This window comes from Tubulanus polymorphus, chromosome 6, assembly GCF_964204645.1.
Source record: "Tubulanus polymorphus chromosome 6, tnTubPoly1.2, whole genome shotgun sequence".
In the NCBI taxonomy this organism is placed as follows: domain Eukaryota; kingdom Metazoa; phylum Nemertea; class Palaeonemertea; order Tubulaniformes; family Tubulanidae; genus Tubulanus; species Tubulanus polymorphus.
In genome coordinates, this window is record NC_134030.1 from 20,553,834 (window position 1) to 20,576,170 (window position 22,337).

At 36.5% G+C, this 22,337-nt stretch overlaps 1 protein-coding gene across 3 annotated transcripts; it reads right to left on the reverse strand.

Annotated features, from left to right (window-relative positions):
* Positions 1 to 2,485: 2,485 nt before the first annotated feature.
* LOC141907475 (uncharacterized) lies at positions 2,486 to 21,339 on the reverse strand. 3 transcript variants are annotated; one of them, XM_074797124.1, is made up of 13 exons: positions 20,765 to 20,907; positions 20,074 to 20,193; positions 19,471 to 19,764; positions 18,078 to 18,404; positions 17,284 to 17,601; positions 16,446 to 16,733; positions 16,014 to 16,109; positions 15,878 to 15,925; positions 15,631 to 15,696; positions 15,496 to 15,548; positions 11,683 to 13,838; positions 11,401 to 11,595; positions 2,487 to 4,092 (listed from the first exon to the last, which is right to left on the reverse strand). In XM_074797124.1, exons 1-10 carry the CDS (start codon positions 20,766 to 20,768, stop codon positions 15,508 to 15,510), a joined length of 1,602 nt encoding a protein of 533 aa, XP_074653225.1. In that variant the 5' UTR covers positions 20,769 to 20,907; the 3' UTR covers positions 2,487 to 4,092; positions 11,401 to 11,595; positions 11,683 to 13,838; positions 15,496 to 15,507. The 3 variants fall into 3 exon arrangements, with proteins under 3 accessions (XP_074653226.1, XP_074653225.1, XP_074653224.1); XM_074797123.1 differs by lacking the exon at positions 20,765 to 20,907 and adding an exon at positions 20,918 to 21,339 and having other exon boundaries at positions 2,488 to 4,092; XM_074797125.1 differs by lacking the exons at positions 18,078 to 18,404; positions 20,765 to 20,907 and adding an exon at positions 20,918 to 21,339 and having other exon boundaries at positions 2,486 to 4,092.
* Between the last annotated feature and the right edge of the window lie 998 nt (positions 21,340 to 22,337).

Consider the following 22,337-nt stretch of genomic DNA (forward strand, 5'->3'; position numbering starts at 1 on the left):
GTAGTTGGCTGAAAGGTCAAGTACAAAAAAAAAAAACATTCAATAAATAGTCAGTCGTTTACATTATGGAATCGCTGGTAGACCGGAGCGCCATCTTGTGCCCGCGCAACGAGTTACTCGTAGGTTTCCTGAGAAAACTCTACGACAAGTGTATTCAGCGAAGGCGACATCTATGGCGTCGTTTAGAACCACAATCACAATCCCCCAATCCGGGGCCGTACATTTTATAACATCATTACAACAAGAAACCATTACGTGAAAAATTCAAATCCGACCTTTTCAAAAATTGTGACAATTCTAGTCGCCATAACGACCGTAGAACATAACTATTTTATAAGCTCTATTGGGCTTTTATTTATCTAAAATTCGCAAGGAGACAATTACGAATAATTTTCAAAATATGAACGAATAATTTTAAAGTTGCGTAGTAGGCAGTTTCTTAGGAGGAGATGACTTACATTCACTTAAATTCAAATTTCAACTGGAAAATAGGAAAACTAATCATCAAAATATTTCGTAAAGCACAGAATATCAGTCAAATTTGTATCATTTCAAGTATCACCTAAACTCAAACACAATCACAGGTTACAGATTAATTTGAGGTAAGAGGAGTGTAAGAAAACAACTGTATCTGAGATTGTTGTAACGAGGGGCCATATGTTTAATAGATAGCGGGTCTGAATTGGTTTAGTCGGCACGAATTGGCAGTAATCAGATCCTGGGTACAAAGAGCTTACTTGAAAAATATAATTCTATTCGAGTTTCGACCAGTTTAAATGTATGTGGAATGAGCCTTTTAAACATAATTTCAGGATTTCAGGAATTGAGCTACCGGACAGCCGAGTGTAACCCGATGGTTGTTTGGTCGCCCTTTTGTCGAACTTTGCGTTAAAATGTATCGAGGTAATGGTAAATGGAACGATGTTATATGCCATAATTTGAAACCAGGAAGAAAGACACTCTAAATATTTGGATGGATATATGAAAGCTGTGGGTACTGGAGTGTGTAATGGGTAGTGTAGTGTGATCTGTGTGCATTTTGGTGGCCAGCACACAGATCACATTGTTCATTGGGGTTTAGTCCAGGACTCGCGAGATTTTCAACAACACGGAAGTAACGTGTAATAAAGATGACTTGAATTGCATGACTACCTACCACCCCTCATTATTGTTGGAAAACTAAACGTTCCGCACTGACTAAAAATTAGTAATAACATTTTAGAAATGGCCGGAATTTTAACTTAGGTTATATCTCTTTTTTATTTTACAATTGCGATTGGTATAATTTTTTTTTAAACGGCCGTTAAGGCTTCATGTTTCGTCTGCAATTCACTGCAAATAGTTACGCAACTACGCACATTTCAGTGTTTTTGGCAGCTGTACACTCAATCGGCACCGTTCGTGACTAGCTTCACTGCGGAATTATCATTAATTAACATCGCCATATCACATCATCAACTTATATTGTGCCTTAAAACCCTAACAGCCGAAATAATTGAAATACACACACGATTTCTATCATTGAAAATTGAGAGAATGGCCGTGTTTGTGTTCTGCTGCTTCGCGTAAATCCCGCGGGGTGGCGCCACCGCGCGGAGTGGGGCCGATACGTCCAGCTATTTGTTCGAAGGATTGTCAATAGAAATAACGGGGACGATATGAACATCTTGCAAGTTCACAAAAAATATTTTGTAGTGGCAATACAGTCGTCCTCTGACCTACGATAGACTTTTGAAGTTAAATCAATGTTTTTTACACTCTGGCGTAATATTAATCGTTGTTGCTCGGTCGGATGATTGAACACAGTTAATATTATCCAGCGCACAACAGTCGCCACATTACCGATATTCATCCAGTATTCCTGTTCCGTCGATATGGACTGTGCGGCTACGTATAATCCTGGACTCGAGTCCATGGTATGATGAGGGACCTGCGATACAGCCTTTTTTTTCTTGCACATCCGCGTTCACGCCTCACCGAGAGCTCCGGTCAAATTGAACAATGCCTAGAGAGTATATTTCCACATTCATATGAATTATTTACCAATATTAAGATAAAATCCCCCTAATTACAAATTAAAATAATTCTAAAATCGAGAATTTATTTATTGAAACAATCTAAAATATATGAACACGACGTTTCGATCTCACCCTAGAGATATCTCTCTTCGACCGATGTTGCACCATAGAAGATCTGATTCTTTCAACTCAAGGAAAGTGATTCAACACGATCGACATAACACTGGAATAGGTTTGCAGTAACTAACGGTTCAATTCATTTAGTCCTATGTACTTTTTAGCCAATTTGGATTTGATTGTAATTGAAACTCTGGAACAAAAGACAAGTTGAAAAAACACAAGTTATGCTTGATTCTCATGTTCAAATTTAATTCAAATTCAAATTTATTTTATTACATCATATTTACAAAACATATCATTGGTTCATACAGTAATAAAAATTAGGACAGAACAAATATTATTACAGAATTTCCAAAAAGGCAATGAATTTCTATTACTAAATGAACATTATTTTTCTAATAACTCAGATCAAGTGTGACTTTCCCGTTTATTAGGAAACACACGCAAATAGTGGAATAGGTTTGATTTACACACATGTTGCAGGTATCAATTGTTTATCGCTATAGAATTTGTAATCCATAAAAGCCAAAATCAACATCAGCCGGAAACCCAGACCAGATCAATTCATAATTTATTGATTGAATCTACACTACAATATATGTATTTATTCAAATATTTCAATGAAAATATTAACTTCTTAAATCTATTCTCAATCATAATACGTTCTTATCTGTGAATTCACTCAATCTATCGACTCAGCAGGTGCTTAAGATGAGTTCTTAATAGGACAGATCCATTTTTAAGCGTGGTGATAATACAGTATCATGATGTTTGAATGCCAAAATAAATGCCTGGTCAAATAAATTAATATTTGTTGATTATACGTCCGCGTATGTTCGGTTTCAAAGCTGATCATATTTGACGTTTACACAGTGGTAGCATATTAGGTTCGAATCTGTCTAGCATTTTATTCTATGTATCGATATTTCAATTTAATACAATTCCCATCTTTCTGAATGGCTTTGCAGAAAACCCGTCATCGCTGCTTCGCAGCTATATTTGACTGTTTTTTTTGTTCTTTCCCCTCTTTCACGTGACCTTTCAACGAGGTACAAAAGTCAACCTCGTTTAAGTCTTTATCAGAGGAGTCATGAAGTATCTATGTGCAATTTTCTGGAGCGATAACATGTTTACGATTAGATTTTTATTGACTATTGTCAATTCGATTATACATAGGCTACGCGTACTAGCGCGCACACGTCCTTGTGTTGTTTGTCATAGTTAACATCATAAATAGCGCCACCCGCGGGTTGAATATGAACTATACGCACGGAGTGAAGGATATATAGATAACTATTCCGCTAACTATTACAGCTTATTCATACTCCTTTTTTCAATAAGTAACATCTCAGGTCGTTATATGTATACTAAAATTTCTTCTGGTTAAGAAATCACGGAAAGTACAATTTTGATGGCATTTGCCCTTTAAGATTTTAGACCACTTTTGGACTTAAGACTCGACTATGGAACTGGCCACTGGAGATTATATGCCATTTTAGACTGCATTTGTTTGAAACTGTGTAGTTTAGATGTTTTGGCTTTTGCAAATGAGTGATTCTTTATTTAGTCTTGATTCTGCCCACTTAACCTTCTATGAATCGAAACTCTGAAAAAAAACTCACGCCCTCGTCCCGTACAAGTTATATACGTATAAGTGAATAATCCTTGGATTTAAAAAGAAACAATTCAGCCGCCCTCGTCATGTCTAGAAAAGAGGTTTGGATGAGAAAGGTATTAACTTTGATTGGCCTAATATTTATTGTACATTATCGTACTGTTTTTGCGCTCGAAGGTGTCGCTTTGCTAATTTGCACTCTATTTGGTGTTCGATGGGGGCAAATTACGGGGTGCTCCGGCTTGCAGACGAACATGTCAGTTGTTCTTTGCGGTCGGTCAGCTGACCACCTCGTTCATCAGATTTACCACCACATTACCACCACTTTCCTTCGGGTATCTGAAACAAAGAATTATTATCTGAAATAAATCGAACCGAAATTTACGTTGCCATGGAAACGTAAAAATTGGATGGTTGCCATAGAGATCCAAGCTGGCTCCCCTTCTAAAATTGATTGTTAAGTTTGTATGAACATCTGGGCCAATTTTCGTGATTTTGTCCACCCGGTAACAATATGACTCAAAATTGTCGATAAGCCACCCTACTAAAATGGACGAGACCGACCCTGGTATGCGATTAACAGATAAATGCGAGATATAGAAGTTCTCTATAGTCTTTCATCGATACAATATTTCAGTTAAATTTTCGAACTGATTAGATACAGCGTTTCCCACGTCCATACATTTCAGGTTTTTAAAATACTTAAGTAATAATCCATCAATTTTATTAGTTTACCGCATATCTAGCCTGTGCATTACTTTTTTTAGAAAACGTGGTCCCTGGGACTTTGTCAACCAGGCCATAACAGACCTGGAGCTGATTACAAATTTCATTGCAATTTACAAAAGTGACCCGTTCACCCGACATAATTAATTCTAGCCAAAATAACAGATAAGTATTTATCTGACCTCCATGCTCATTGAGTTTTTCCGTATGAGGTAATCCAATTTGACGTGATGCCAAAACAATTTGTGCAATTGCAAATATCCACAATTACATGGATGAAGAAAAATAAAACAATTGCATTAGACACTAAGGTATTTCCATTCGTTTAAAAACATAGATATTGGTGGGAAAAAATGTTATCCACGAGAAATGATTTTTTTTTAAAGTTCGAAATGAACTCTAGTAGTATTTTACCTTTTATACCAGTGGAAGCTTGAATTACAGATTAACCGGTATGAAAATGTTTGGTAATTTAGATTATACATAATTTAAAGATTCAAACTGCCCTAACGTAAGTCCAAGTTCAATACTGCCTGATTCTTCGATTCAAAACCCTACCTTTTATAAGCGCGTTCACCCCTTATTCATAAATCAGCATAAAATTTTTCACTGTCGATAAAAAGTGTTTCGTAATTTTCAGTAATGACAAAAGTAACATATTATATACTAATGTATGATAGTGTAATTAACAGTAGTTATAATGATGATACTCAATGATCAAGAGAAGACATGATAATTATCACAAATTGCTGACAAGCGATTGCAATAGGATATCAATTAATTCGATTTTCTAACTCAAACAGAAATCATAGGCTTCAGTTGATTCCAGTAAGAAGCAGTTTACTGTATTTGTTAGCTGTTACGAGGGTTTGTTTAAACCTGACCTAACTTAAGTTTCATAAAAAAAGTTAAAATGTACACCAAATGTAGAATGCAGTTAAGTAGTGAGTATCGGTGATGGTGGGGAGTGTAGTGATGTTGTAGAGTAATGATCGAGAGGATGATAATGGAACTGTTTATAGTCATGAGGATGTAGATGGCGGTGATGGTGGAGAGTGAAGTGCCGGTGGACATTGTAGTGATGTTGTAGAGTAATGATCGAGAGGATGATGATGGAATTGTAATGTCATGAGGATGTAGATGGCGGTGATGGTGGATAGTGAAGTGCCGGTGTAGATTGTAGTGATGTTGTAGAGTAATGATCAAAAGGATGATAATGGAACTGTATAGTCATGAGGATGTAGATAGCGTGATGGTGGATAGTGAAGTGCCGGTGGACATTGCAGTGATGTCGTAGAGTAATGATGGGGAGGATGATGATGGAATTGTATAGTCATGATGATGTAGATGGCGTGATGGTGATAATGGCGGGTCTTAACACTTACCGTCATTAGTTTTTATGACTGGGTAATGTAGGTTCCGGTCACGCGATTGGTACTGTCCGTTGTTGTTTCTAAACTAAGCCTCCTCTCACGAATATGCCTATAACGGAACTTTTGTTAGGTGGCATATAGATTTCTTAGGACATCTTGGGACATAGCCCCATCTAATGAGAAATACGTGCTATTAGTAGTTGATAGCTATTCTCGATGGTGGGAAGGTTTCGCTCTTAAATCTCAAGAGGCCACAGAGGTAGCTAAGGTGCTTTATAACGAAATTTTTTATTTCCGTGTTGAGCAACATGGATTACGTCTCGACTCGCAGCGTTGGTTCAGTCAGCCTCGTGGTATTGGCAGCATCGCGGATTTAGATGAATCCGCACCGATTATTAGTCTTGACGACCTTGATCAAACTACTGTAGCCAACGCGTCGCCCATACAACACGACATTGGGGAATTTAACTAATTTGCTAAACGATTGTTACAGTAAAACTAAGCCGGTGTTTCGAATGAAACCTAAGAGGCCACGACAGGATAACAAGATTTGGTTTGGCCCCGAATGTAAGTGTAAAAGGCTCGAATACCAAAAAAATCGTACAAAAGATCCGCGCGGAAATATAAGAAACGAAGTTCCATAACGATCTACGATCCCAGTCGAATAACCCGAGAAAATTCTGGTCGATGTTGAACAGAGATCAGATGAATGGAGACGAAAGTAACATCGACATCGAAACGCTGACGAAACACTTCGAACAATTAAACTCTACTGATCATACAGACATAGAAGACGAAATCATCATTCCGCCCGAAACAAATGCCCAAATTAACTGTCCGATAAGTGAGAGTGAAACACTCAATGCAATCAAGAAACTCAAAAACAATAAGGCCGTCGGTATAGACTCAATCCAAAACAAACAATTAAAATTTAGTAGCGAAAAAATGTTATCCCTATATACAGAATTTTTCAATTTAGGTCTTGAAACGAGGTTAGTTCCAGAATCATGGGTAACAGGAAGAATTAAGCCATTGTATAAAAATAAGGGTAATCGTCGTGGTCCGGACAACTACCGTGGCATCACTTTGCTGAGTTGTGTGGGTAAATTATTTAAATCGATTGAATGCACGTTTAAATGAGTATTCCGAAAGCGTGCGGTTGTTAAACGAAAATCAGGCTGGTTTTTGGAGAAAACATTCTACCGCAGACCATATTTTCACACTAAAAGCACTTGTGGATATCGTAATAGCCTACAAAAAATCGTTCTATTGTTGCTTTGTGGATTATAAAAAGGCGTTGATACTGTGCCCCATTCTGAACTATGGTCTACGCTCATGAAAAATAATTTGGACGGAAAAGTATTTACAGTTATCAGAAATATGTATAGTATCGCGAAATCTTGCGTTTTTGATGGTAATGAATATTCGGATTTCTTTAGTTGCAACATAGGTGTCAGGCAGGGCAAGAATTTGTCACTTCAGAATCGCTTCAAAAATTTAGAACTTTTCCCGTATGGTTTTAAAATGGGTGACGAAATAGATGAGTTGGTTAACATGCTCAAATTGGCAATCCTTTTGTACGCTGATGACACAATAATAATGTCAGACAGTGCTAAAAATCTACAACAAGGACTCAATTGTTTAGGCCAATATTGTGCAAAAAATAAGATCGCGGTCAATGTGAGAAAAACATATATATATTATTGTTATATTCAATAAAGGAACCAACAAAACAAATGAATTACTACAATTCACGCTTAATAATGAAACTGTTGAAGTCACCGATCAGTATCCGTACCTAGGTATCATATTTAAAAAAATGGTAATTTCGCTTAGACTAGAAAGAATTTATATGACAAAGCACAGCGCGCCATGTTCGCACTGATAAATAAAACTAGGTATCTCAAATTGCCTCTAGATATGCAATTTAAGTTGTTTGATGCACTAGTTACACCAATAATTCTATACGGATCCGAATTATGGGGGTTTGAGGACACACATTCAACCGAACTTTTACATTTAAAATTTTAAAGTATGCAATGAATTTGAAATCGACAACTCCTTCTGTTATTGTGTATGGTGAAACAGGTAGATTACCATTAAACATTCAGATAAAACTACGTATGATTAATTACTGGTGCAAAATGGTAACGTGTAAAAAAATTCGAAAATCAATTAAATAATGTATGGTATTTTGTTCAATCTGTATAGAAATAACCAACTTAGCTCAAAATGGATTGAATCCATTCATAACATATTAAATGATTGTAACTTAGGTTACGTATGGACGATCCAAGATCCAGTAGATGTCAATGGTTTAAATAATTATATGAAAATATAGCTGCAAAGCAGCGATAACGGGTTTTCTGCACAGTCTTAGAATCCTGTTCAACGGTGTATTTCGACAAAGCATTTGATAAGGCACAACATCAGCCATTACTAACTAAACAGGCTATTAGGAAACAGTATCAATGATAGGTCGCCCAAATGGCTCAGCAGTTATCTCTGAACGAAAACTTGTAGCCGAAATCAACGGAACGCCTCATTTTGGAATAAGTCGGTCTAACTAGTGGAGATCCTAAGTCGTCTTCTGTTTAATGTCCTGACAAATGACATACACAGTAATCCAAAATATACCAGACCGAGTAAATTTCCAAAACGACCTTAACACGCTGTTCGACCAAAAAACTTAATGTTCCGACAAGGAAATCGTGTTCGAGTGAAAACAATTCAGTTTGGTTGAACAATACGCTTTTTTTAACCAAAACTTTCTTCATTCTGACAAAAAATGTGTTCGAATAAAAAGCTATGTTATTGTTGAAATTAAAAACTTTTTGTCCCGGCAAAAAAATTTGGTTGAGCGAAAACAATTTTTCCGAACGAATGTTGTGAATGAAAACAATTCTGTTCGATTGAACGAAATACTTAATACTTTTGGTTCGGAGAAAAAACTTTTTACAATATACTTGTTCGAACGAAAAACTTAATGTTCAGACAAGAAAATTCAGTTCAAATTAAAACGATTCTGTTCGATCGAACGATTGTTCGAACGAAAAACCTTTCGTTTAGAAAAAAAAAGTTTGTTCTACTTTGTTCAAACGATTTTTCAAATTGGTTCAATCGAAAAGAATATTATTGATTTGAACGAAATAAATTTTGTTCCGACGAAAGAATTTTCAAGCGAAAGGTCTTTTGAACGAAAAAAAGATATTTCTGGGGCTCCGCAGTAACTTAAAGCCGGACGTAGGTTGGTCTTGTGACACGATGCGATCCTCGCGTTGCATCGCAAGTTTCGGTGCAAGTCGGTTGCAATACGATTGTGTGCGACTAGTTTCTGCCAGTCGCAAGAGCGCGTAGGTCGGTTGTGACAGTCGTGTCGCGTCGCAGAAAGTAGAACGCGTGTGACTCCTTGTGACTGGCGTTGCTGACAGTCGCAACCCGTCGCAAGGGAGCGTAGGTCGATGAGTCGTTGTGACACAATCGTCGCTGGCGGTCGCAGTGAATGGCGTCGCAGTGCGTCACAAGTCGTTGCAAAGCCGACCTACGCCCGCCTTAACTTATTAGGAATTAATGAAATACCAGTTTCATATATGATGAAAAAACTCAAATGAAAAGTCTTATAAAGCTGTCTGCTCAGACGAAATTTTCAAAAAAAAAATCTTCATTTTTGCCAATAAAATAGATAATTGTGATTGATCGTTGCAAGTCAGAACCAGTTAATGACTAATTAACATGCATTTTAATAAATCTGGTTCCTCCTATACAGTGAACTTAGCTTTAACCTAGTAGAGGCTACTAGCCTATGTAGGCCTATGTATATGCGTAGGCCTAACATCCGGACAGATTGGTCGTAGGCCTATTGAATAACAACCCTCCTAAATATCTTAAATTTTGTTTTGAAGTTCAATCCAATGAGTCCGTTAATAACCGCAACATTTATACTGTGTTTGTTTGAGACAGTAAATGTCAGTACCGGTAGGCCTAAAGCCTTAAGGTCGCGTAAAACTCGATAAACACTTCAAGCGACACAGCGAACGATCTCCTTTCCCCCACAGCGAACGCTTACTCCGAATGTCAAGTGTGAGTCCAGCATAAGGATAGGAGTATGTTATATACTTGTATTTAGTAAATACCTTGTGCATTTGACAATGATCGGTATGTACTGTAGGAAATATAGAGTATTGATGGTATTGAAATAGAGGTTGAAGCCCGCGGCCGAATAAAGTAATATATTCTTTTATTTTGATACCTCGTCGACATAACAGCTTTTCTCCGCTATATCTCTTCGGCGTGTTTAGTTTAGGCCTACGACTCCCCGGTACACTTAAGATTTATCTTAGTAAATACACGGTTAATTTGGTAAAGAAAAATAGGTATTGTTAAACTCGCAGCTGATCCCCGGAACGACGATGTAGTAACACACGTCGATTCGTCGATGTTTACGGCTCGAAAGTGCTTTTAAAATCTAAAGAAGTAAATTTCCAGTGTATCGGTAATATGATTTGATGGGGAAAATGGGCTATTGTTAAATTACTGTTTGAAGACCGCGGCTGAATGTGAAGTCTGCGGCAATAAATTAGTTCATTTATACTTGAATTGATAATCGAAGTGACAGTCGGCCTGCGGGTTGATTTCGGGATGACGACTCGAAAAACATGTCGCCCCATTGGATGGGGCTAAATTTTAGATGTTTACGGCCCGACAGTGCTTTTGTAACGATGATTCGTAAAAAACACGCGGAGTATTTGTAGATCTCAGTGAGCTGAACGATATCATACGGATTGTATCGACAACAGCGGCAAGGTAACAAAGCCTTAGTTCTTTTAGTGAAAATAGTGTGACATAAAATAATAATAATAAGAAACACGCGAATCTCAATAGGGTTTTCTGTGATGTAACAGAAAACCCTAATTATTCCTTAAAGATCAATTTATTCAACATTGGCGGAACGAAATGTCTACAAAAGATAGATACCCTTTGTAATTATAGACTGATTAAAAAGAATTTTGAATTTGAAAAATTCCTTATTGAGTTACCGTCGAAATGCTGTAACTATTTGCTACGATACCGTGCCAATAATCATTATTTTCCGATTGAGAAGGACAGATATACGAAAAAGAAAGAAGAAAGACTATGTACAATATGTAATTCAGACGATATCGGTGATGAATACCACTACTTAATGATTTGTCATTCTCACACCGAGCTGAGAAGAAGACACATAACTAGTTATTATAACGATAATCCCTCCGAGCTAAAATATTACGAGTTATTGAATACGAATGATCCGAAATTATTAATGAATATAATTGATATGTTGAAATGTTCTGTAAATATTTAGTTTTTTAAATAGTGTGTTGATATAAATGTTTTTCTATATCCTTATACAATTGACATTGTCAGGATGAATAAAGTTATCTTAGTTACTTAGTTAGTCTTTGAAATGCGTCAAGATGAACATCCAAATCTGTCAACCAACGTATTATATGGAATAATTTTCCTACACCCTTGTACTATTACCCAGTATTCCAATAAATTGTCTACTCACCAATTCATAAGTGTAGCTTTTTGGACTATTTCGATCAGTTATCTTCTACTTATGAATATCATCTGCTGCATTCAGATCTATCGGGCCAGGTTGGTTTAATCAGCAGCATGCACATTTGACGGAAATCAGGTTCTGGGGAAGTGAAGATGGTCTGCAGTACACAATATTGCAATCAGGTCTTGGTCAGAATCTGACCTGAAAAAAATGACGAATTCAAAACATTACAACTGACTTTATATCGACTCGGCGATCTAATATTTGAATAAAGGTTTTTCTAGATACCTGAGTGAAAATTCGAGTCGCGTGAAAATCCTGTAGCAAGTTTGTAGAGTTATTGTATTTAAGTCCGGTAAACCTGCACCGCAGAGAACCACAGAGAAGCGTCACTTCTCAACATCGCAAATCACTAATGAAATCATTGGCTCTAAGACAGCTGGATCATTTGATCTCACGCCGATCCCTTCGTTTTAGAGTCCATGATGAAATCTAGCTAGTGTGAACGCGATTGGGCCTATGTGCACCTGCTCTGTGAATGGTCTAATCCTCAGAACTGATGCTATTCAAACCGATGCATTCATAGATTATCGCATTCAAAAAGGACAATGTATCCCTATGAACACAATGTGAACTGGTTCCGTCATAAGGCAATTCAACGGACAGTGAAAATAGTCTAGGACACCAGCGCGACTAGCTGGATAATGCCATATCGACCCAATACATATTTTACTGAAAAATTGTTCAAACACGTACAATATATACAGAAGAGGCTACCTGACCCTGTTTGAGGCAGAGTCTTTGCAAAATCTTTGCAGCACCATTGCAATCGATTATCATCGGCATTTTAAATTGATTCCACGGTATACCTCAAATCAACTGGGCATTAGTTGAACACAAATCCTCGAGTTGGTTACAGTTTATGTGTCGGTTTTCAGTTTAAGTTTATTGTTCCACAATTAATACTTAATGCACGGAGCACAGAGTAGTTTACAAAATAATAACAACAGCATATTACACTATTGATACCAAAAAAGTTACAAGATGGAATATCGCAACTTTAAACATATGATGATAAACCATTTTTAACAAATAATGCGAAATCACTCAAGACTTTACTTGTAGAATTTATAAAGTCGTGAAAATTGGCCTCGTAATCTCCAAAAGCGAGCGTGGATAAATTTTAGACGTATATCCGAAAGATGTGCAATTTGATATGTATTGTAGGCTATACAGAATTCCTCGCATTGATAACAACAAAAACGTTGAAGTGATTCTGAATTTCACCTTTTCTTTCGCGCGTTCAAAGTCAAATCGACACTTTTCGATGGATTTACGTGACCAATTTCTGGCTGCCGATCAAATCTGCGATAACAATTTGAAGACTGCCTTGATATGAACTATTATGAATAGTGAATCTTGTTCAGATGCCTTTAAAGTGGTATAAGGATGGTAATTTCGAGGAAAAACTGCAGTAACGTATGATATATTCAAGTGAAGCAGAAAAAATCTACCGAAGGATTTCTTGTTGACCAATTTCTGCAATGCACTGCTGTACTTATCTACGCTCAAATGGAGTAACGTATGGATAATTTTATTGTGTGTATCTGGGTCCAAAGTTGAGAAATCAAGAGGTCGGTACGATAACCACACTACAACGTGGTGAACAGATGATACGATAAAAACCCACCATTTAAAAATTAAATGAAATCTATAATAGAAAATATAAGAACACGACGTTTCGATCTCACACTATCTCACACCCGACGATGATCTCTAGTGTGAGATCGAAACGTCGTGTTCTTATATTTTAGATTGTTTCAATTAATAAATTCTCGATTTTAGATTTCTTTTAATTTTTAAATAGTGGGTTTTTATCTTAAAATCAAGAGGTTCTTTCTTTCCGACTTTTCTTCCGTTGTGTGGAAGCCTAGCACAATAAGCAATTTAGTTTAACCGCCCACAAGACGCGGGCCCAGCCTTTTGTCGAGTTTAAAATGAAAATTCCCTCGTTTTAAAAAATCTAAAGGTGATTTCATACTAAGGGATTCTAACCCTTTAGACAAATTCAAAAGATACAGGGGATGGCTTTTTACTATCTGCGTTATTTAACAACATTGCCTAAAATTCACTTATATCGTGACTAAACCAATAATGATTCGTAATAATTACTATGATTTATGAAAAAAAACTAGAATGAACGGTTTGATCGCGAATTCTAGAAATAATTAGCAGCAGCGGAATTGGTCCATAATCAGAAAAAAAGATCTTTGTCATCGATCCTAGAATCAGATATTTTGATTGCTATTTGGATTAATATTATTATCAAATGATTATTGGTTTGCATAGGTTTGTTTGCAGGCAATTGGATCATTAGATTTATCGCCCAATAAGCTGTTAGTATCACCAATGTGTACGCCATGGTCATCCATTTCATACGTAGGCTATAATGAAAAACAATAAACCAAGCATTAAGTTTCGATCATCCGTGAGTGAAATATCGAACTAGGTACTAATCCGGATCGGTTTGATACCGATTTTCAATTATTCCAATTACATCCCAATTATAATACTATTGTAAAGACCACTACAAACAAGTCATAGCCAAATTAATCCTGCCAAAGAAATAAGAAATTGTCAAAGAAATTGTATTTCAGAACAGATCGGAACATGTCATGAGCTACAACTTAATTTGCAAATAAATGTGGACCTTACAAAATATGAATATTTACAAAACATGCATAGGTGCCAGTTGTGCGAATCCGATAGTTCGGCAGTCTTCAACTCCTTCCACGAGTCATTTTGATTGAAACAACAACTGAGATTTCGAGATGCTCCCTGAAGAGGTTTGAGTTACTTTGTCTAGCCCATCCTAAAATTGGAACTGTGATTGTTCACGCCATATTATATAACTTAATCCACATTTATTCAGGATGCGTTCAACATTGATTATACATTTAGGATGATAATGACCTTAAGAAGAATTTTGATTTTGTTCACTTTGTTTTAGTCAACACAGCTAACCATTCTTGCCAAGTAACTTTTAATATTCCTCTATTAACATATATTTCAACTGGATGCTCTATATACTCTATTAGAGGGCGGTATTATTTTCAAGCCTAACATATGTCTTATGGATTTTAGATGTAGCCTTTCAAAACATTTATAATACTCAAAACCCCAAAACTTACAGCAACTACAGGAACTATACAGCACAATAGGTAGGACTGGCTTTACAAGTTCAAGTTGGAGGTCGATAGGTAAATTCAATGATCTAAATCCATGCAAAAGCCCGAACATTTGTGCATGATCACGTATTTGGACTATTGCTTGAGTAAAGTTACCGTTTTTTTTAAATGTAACGCCGATATTTCAATTTGTTCAAGTTATATTTCGCTTGAATCAAATTGGTGACATGGCTTTTTGTTACAGCCGATGAAAATAAGAAGCTTATTGTTTTGCATAAGTTGAGTGATGATTTGTTTATCGTACTGTACTCATTTAAACAACTTTAGCACTTCTATATCTGCTCAGCTGATTCGGTATACCTTGGAGTGATCATTTGAAATTAATGGTAGAACGATATGATAAGATAAAAATCCACTGTCTACAGATTAAAGAATGTCAAAATCAAGAAGTTTATTTATTCGAACAATCTTAAATATATAAAACACACCTGACGATGATCTCTAGGGTGAGATCGAAACGTCGTGTATTTTATTTATTTTAGATTGTTCGAATAAACAAATTTCTTGATTTTGAAATTCTTTTAATTTGTAGATAGTGGGTTTTTGTTTTATATTCCAAGGTATGCTGTGTTATCAGCATATGCCAATGTAATAAGTTTTAATTAGCATGACATTAATCAGTATTCTCCCCCATTTTAAAACCGCATGGGAATCCTTAAGGTTGGAACAGCCATTATGAATCTAAATAGAATTATTCAAAGTCATTTAAATACACTACAAATAAAAATGAATAAATCATGGATCTGAATCATAAGTCAAATACTGTCCATAATACAAATAATGTCCAAATCGACCGCATTTGATTTCGCAGGATTATTGTTATGTTTTTAGTTTCAAGGTTAAAAGAACTTACCGGGACCGGAATTTACTGCTGAGCCATTGTATAATGAGGCTTTCTATTCAGCGCTGAAAATTTTAAATAATACAACTTTCTGCAGTTACTGAAAATCGGTATCAGATCGAAGACAGGTTTTTTAAAAGAACTCACCGCAACAGATACAGTGACATAGCTCATCCTGTGTATCGCCCGATGGAGCTTGTTTTGTGCAGACGACTGTAAGTGAAAAACAAAAGATTATTTTATTGTGCAGTAACTTCACCTTTTTCCTTTTGATAATGGGCCTTTCATAAGTGCATTGATTTTCAACTTCCCTATGTTTTTACCGGTACGTGATATTTGAATTTCGCTGATTATCAATACGCAGGGAGAAGCGTCCAATTTCCATGGAACTTACATTCGCCAATTCTACATGGTTCTTTAACATTAGGTTTTCTTGGCACCACTGTTATTAGAAACAATACAGCATTTTATATCAGTAGTTTGTCGTTCATAGTTTTTCAGATTTAATGATGGTTTCATGTAAAACTTACAGTAGCGACAACGCCGCATTATAAACAGTACTATCAGAATCGGTAATATCAGTATTCCGATTACAACACCGAAAACCATTCCTCCAGTCCATTCTTCTGGAATTGAAATTTAGACATATCAGCAATTGGATTAAATCATATAGAGCTGGAAATAATTCTGTTGTAAGTAATGAGCTAAGTAACAGCAATTAATTTCGAAGCCAGTAATGGCAGTATAACAACCCAGCAACAAACTCTATTGCTCAATTCCCTTTAGCAGGAACTAATAATAATCGAATCTAAATAAGTCAGTATTTGGATACATTGTATGCGCAAGCAAAAATAGATGTTTCGTAACTTTTGGTATTTGTGACAAACATCCATCGCGAGCTCATATTAATTCATCAAAAGGAGGAAAAGTAAAATCCGGTTCATGAATGGTTTGGGTCTTACCCGTTTCATCTGTTCTTGTAGAAATCGGACTGATTGGAACATTGGAATGATAACCAGCGACATCGATAACGCTTTCATTTTTATTGTCTGCCAGACACCGCCCTCTATAGTCAGTTGTGGTTCTATCTACAATTGGTATCGTTATGCTCCACTGATAGTTTGATAGTTTTTGAACGACAGCTGGAGGGTCACATGTAACTTGTTGAGTCAATGGGTTACTATTAACTGTAACAATATACACTGCATTTGTTTCATTTTCGCTGCCTCTCTTGAAATCGGGTCTAAAATCTGAAGGAGAGAACAAAAAAAAATTGAAAACATAACATGCAGGAACTTATGTCATAGTAAACAACGTTCATCCTCACAAGGACAGATTCGAGCTTGATTACATTGCCAGACAATGCACCGTTCTTCCGAGAATGGACACAAACTTAGAGGAAATTTTCCTGATACGTTTTCCAATTATCATGATATACGATGAGTTACTATTATCTCGGGCGACGCTCCCGGAGTTTGGTAATGCAGCCCGAAGACGGTGGTTAACTCAATCTAAAGCTAAATACTGGCATAATTCTGATAGCAAACAATTACCGTGAGGAAAAGTTAAAACCAAATTTGATATCGTCGTTAACTACAATGACAATAATCTGATCAAATTGAAAATGTTTCGCATCAGTAGTGTTTTACTAAACGGCGTTTTGAAATATGCTCCGAATTTGAACAAGTTTAACTCATCTCGGCGTATAGTGCAGGTTAAACTGATGGCATCGTGAAAATTTCAGGGTTGATAGAAATTCAGAAAGATTTCTAAAATACGACAAATAAATCTGTTACTTACAATGAACAATGATTGGATTAAATTGTCGAGGTTTCGGATACGTTAGGTTCTCCTTTACAGCACATCGAAATGACGTTCCATTGTGCAGATTGAAATAGGCTTCAAACTGGTACGTGGTGTTGAAACCCCCCTCGACAGGTTCTCTTTGAGGTTGTGGATCAGGAATTGGCCCCCATTGTTCAGAACCTCTTCTTTTCTGTTGGTATATAACTGTAGGATCAGGTCTACCACCTTCTGTTCTACAAGTATATTGTACATCTTCTCCTTCGTTTCTTATTTCGGTGAAGTTACCACTTGCCTGGATCACGTGAGGAAAGTCTGAATAGAAATAAGCAAACCTCTAGTACGAAACTGCATATCAACCATTGAACAGCAACTCACAATCTGATAAATCTCAGGCACGAGCTGTACGAAAATTATGAGATTTTTCAAATAATAATTAGTTACTCCAACACTAGGTTAAAAGAATTTTAGTCGTCAGACCGCTGCAGAATTTTCCCGAATGCGTCATCTATTGGTGATGACTAATCAGAAATATTGGAGAAATGAATTTCAAAAGTCCAGGCAGGTTAAATTCAAACATAAAATGAAATTTAAAAATATATATGAGCTAGTAGAAAATTAGGTTTGGTAATCATGATTTTTCAGGTTGAGAAATTTGAGGGTATTTGGTCCTAGATGAACACCCCTCTTAAATGCATCAATACAATTATTCAAGCTAGCCTGTAAAGAGCATTTCAGTTGTTATCGGGTATCAAACAATTTAACTCTCCGATGGAAATTTCAAAACTTACACGTTACGTCCATTCTATTTTGATGTTCTATTCTATGTGCTAGTTCTATATTGTTATACGTTACCAAACGACACTGAATAGCATCTGCATAGATCATACTCAATGGTTCTATCTCAATTGTGTTGATAACTTCATTATTCACAATAGCTGAGTGAGCTTGCTTTGGACGTTTGACTAGCAAGAATTTATTTCGATTAGTTTCATCGAATCCGTTAGTGTACCATTTCACTGTCATAGCTACATTACCAATCTTACTAACGACTTTACAAGTGCAAGCTAAAGATTGGAATTGAGCCAGCTTACACGGGTCTTCAAGTATGTTTATGCCTAGAGATAGATATAGAGATGTTAATAGTCAAAACTTAGAAAATGCGATTGATCTAAAAAATTACTCGAGAAACATAAAAAATAGACTATATCAAGAGCTTACTAATTCTAAAAATAGAAAGGTGACAAAATGAAACATTTATCAAAATCGGGGGATGAATACAAAATAAACGACGATGTATATTTGTACCCTACTTGTAACCTACGAAGGTTTATTCCTAGAGATAGATATAGAGATGTTAATAGTCAAAACTTAGAAAATGCGATTGATCTAGAAAATTACTCGAGAAACTCGAGAAAAAAAAAGCTTACTAATTCTAAAAATTGAAAGGTGACAAAATGAAACATTTATCAAAATCAGGGGGGATTAATACAAAATAAACGACGAATCTCTAAACAGTATAGATATACATTTGCTTCTGCCGGTAATGAAGAGGCAAGATCGATAGATCCTTACATATTGCCTATTTGTAACCTACTTGTAACCTACGAAGGTTTTAAAGGCAATATGTAGGGATCTGCCTACCTTGCCTCTTCATTGCCGGCAGAAGCAAATTGACATTGGCGCGAAAAATCTTCCCTAGAGAAATGTTTCTAAATGGTTGTATTTCAAAGGCACTTCGGGGCTATGCGAACATAGTTTTCGCTGGTGTCATGATTCAATATTGAGTCACTTTGTTTACGAAATTGGTAGCTTTTTTTGCACGATCGCAAAACACGTTTTCGGTGATGGCTGAGGTTTTTGAATAACTTTCAAGAAAAAATTATCATCACAAAATCATTGTCAATAACCCTAGATAATCTTTTCCTACTAACAGCCATATAATTATGAGTCGGGACACTCAGGTGGTTATCCAGGCCGAAATAGAAGTTAGTTCACCTTATATATTTTAGCAACAGAATCTGGTTTCCTTCATCTGTAACCTGACGCCACATTTTTATCGATGCTGAACTGTAAGCGTTCAAACTGGGGTTATGGGCAGAATTGTCATCATTTAAGAAAAACTGTTTAACTCCATTCTGCTTGAAATGCATTTCCACGTAGAAGAAGCAGTCTAATACTCACTGATTACATCCGATTGGTAGATTTTACTGTCTTTCGTTTCTTCTGAATTTTTGGCCAAACATTTATACTGTTTTCCAACCTCAGGTACAATTTTCCACACTGTCGATACACCGGTAAGAGGTAATGGAGTCCAGGTCCCTCCTGCTCCACTGTTCACTTGGAGCTGGAATTCTACACCAGTCGCTGCAATGTTGCCTTGTCTACAAGTAATACTAACATTTTTACCTTCTTGTGCCAGTAATATATTTGTACCCGGTAATACATTCACACTGTCCAGGACAACCCCATCAGGTGCTGAAATATTAAAGTTAAAAGGATTTATATACAAGTGACCATAATTTCACATAGTCATAACGGCCTACTCTCTGCATTACGCGGCTATTGGATGATTTAATGTGTACGGTACTTCTTTTATAACCATGAATATAGACACGGAACCTGCCATCGTCCAGGTTCGAATCCATGCGAGGGAGGAATGTGGCAGAGTCTTGCGATGTAATCAGCTTCAAATCTATACGCGGAGGAAATGATAGAGTTTCAAGATGCCATCAGTTGTGAGAGAGGAGGAATGATTGCTATTTCAGTGAATGTGATCTTACTTACGTGAATTAAAGTTTGTCCAGTTAAGTTGTCCAGCTACAGTGTTATAGCTCACCAACAGTAAAACTGCCCAGGCATATACAATATGACTAAAAATCATCATTCCTTTTCTCTTGTTTATACCTATGGATTATATTGCAAGTACTTCACATTTACACTCAAATGAATATCTTTCAATTAGGCCACACGGACTCAAACCATACTCAACCAGCGCGACTTATTTTTAAAGTTTTCAATATCTTTATTCGAATAAAAGTTATAAAAATAAAGCCTATTGATCACAATGTTTCCAAGTGTCTAGAAAACAGGCTTATATTGTTTATTTATTTATTCATTATAGTGACATGTGTAATATAAATACATATGATGTGAGTCAATCACCTTAACCTGCAACCAGCCCAAAGGTGGACTTACAAGTCCCTCTATACACAACACAGTTGGTATAGGTTAGCCAACCACAGTTCTTTTTATAGAATGCAGAAATACAAAGGTACAAAAAAATAAAACAAAAAAAAACAAATATTTTCTATTATTACCCTTCTTGCCCTCCCTCCAATTCATTTCGTTAGGCCTATGCATACATCTTTCATACGGATCAGTTATGTGTGATATTCATGCACATGGCCCGAGCCGAGCGTGACCCATTATCCTTAATATGTATAAGACATCTGAATGCATCAAAAAATGTATTTACTCATATAGATTAACTTATGAATATTCAATCATTTCGGAGGAACCATTTTCTTGGACACACTGTATAGTGTTTGATAAGCTTGGTCGTCTGTTATTTCTACGTGAAAATCCCTTCTCTCTCGGCTATTCCTGACCGTGACACTTATGAACTAACCTGACTGAATAACGCGTTTAATCCGCGCCGATACTGGCGACTTGCGAGGTGATAAACCGGATATATCCGAAAAATTCGCCATTAGCCGCCTGATGTCACTGGAAATCCAATCATGCAACGCTACATAATTAACATATCCAGCTGACCAATCACGTATCGTAAATTTTTCAGTCCGCAGAGGCCGTGACGTCACACCATCAATGGCGGCAAAGCGATACAGTGAAGAAAGGGAGAGATTTATTCCGAGAAATGTACGCAGTAATCCTAGTATCTCCAAATACGTAAGGTTTTTAATTGATCTATTTAAATGAACATCCTACACTAGTACTAGATAGATTCATAGTTAAGCGTGAGTCGGTTCATTTATTTCTCTATAGATATAATCAATACATACGTAAGAAGACCTATTTCTACTACCCGTGATTGAAGTAATATCAACATTTATCTTTGTATGATTATTCGTCACCTTTGTTCTAAATATTGTTTTATAATCTTAACCCCTACCAGCGGAAAAGGATATCCCATATCAATTGAATTTCTTTCATCCACACCGTAGCATCAATCACCAAAGACTGAGATAGGCACTTGGGTGAAAAACTGAAAAAAAAAAATTTCTAACCCATCCTGACCCCCCCCAACACGCCCCCCCCCCCTACAGAAAAGGCTGTTGGTATGATTTTTTACTGATTTTCACTAAATAACATCATAATCTTCGATAAAAACGCGAAAAATCGGGGTTAAAAACAATTTGAAAAAAATCGAATTTTTCGGAAAATACCTTACGTAGGGGGCGGTGCAAGCGTGTACGCAGCGAAAGGGTTAAATGACCGAAGAGATATTCAAAAAAAAAGATTTTTTTTGTAATTTTGACCGGATCCCGGTGAAGCTTGTACGCGGGCACGCAATGAGGAAAAACGGCTGTCCCTATAGAGCCGCGAAGTCCATATAAAAGATCCCCTTTTCGGGCGATTGACCTTGGAATCTTCTCCCCAAGACTTTTGTTTAGAATGTGGTGAAATTGTGACCATATTTCATTCCTAATTTTCAACCAGGAAAGTGCTCAGAATGCAAATAAAAGCATCTAAAATTTCAAAATTACCTGGAGGAGGGTGCGTTAGTAGTAACCCAATATTCGATGTGCGTCTCCTATTCCAAAAGCTAGATCCACCGCTGCTGCAGAAAACCCCTTATATAAAGTAGCACAACCTGTAATGATGATTATGACAAGCCAGCAGGTTACACGTATTTAGAAAAAGCTGAGTTATTTCCAAAAGTTTGAAGTTGTGTGGATGTTATTTTCATACCGCTGCAAGTAAAACGTAATCAGACTTAATTTGAATAGTAATTTTCTTTAATCGCGCTTTTCCAGTTTTGCACGCTTGCAATTAATGAGTTGAAGTCCCGGTTCGAATGCCATATT

Excerpts from the sequence above, each read along its gene's own strand:
- LOC141907475 (XM_074797123.1), bottom strand. The coding sequence starts at position 20,999 with ATGGCGAATTTTTCGGATATATCCGGTTTATCACCTCGCAAGTCGCCA. Across the intron at positions 16,734-17,283 it reads TAATCCAATCATTGTTCATT|ATTTTAGACCCGATTTCAAG; the intron begins GTAAGTAACAGA and ends TCTCTCCTTCAG. Across the intron at positions 15,926-16,013 it reads AATGCGGCGTTGTCGCTACT|TGGTGCCAAGAAAACCTAAT; the intron begins GTAAGTTTTACA and ends TTCTAATAACAG.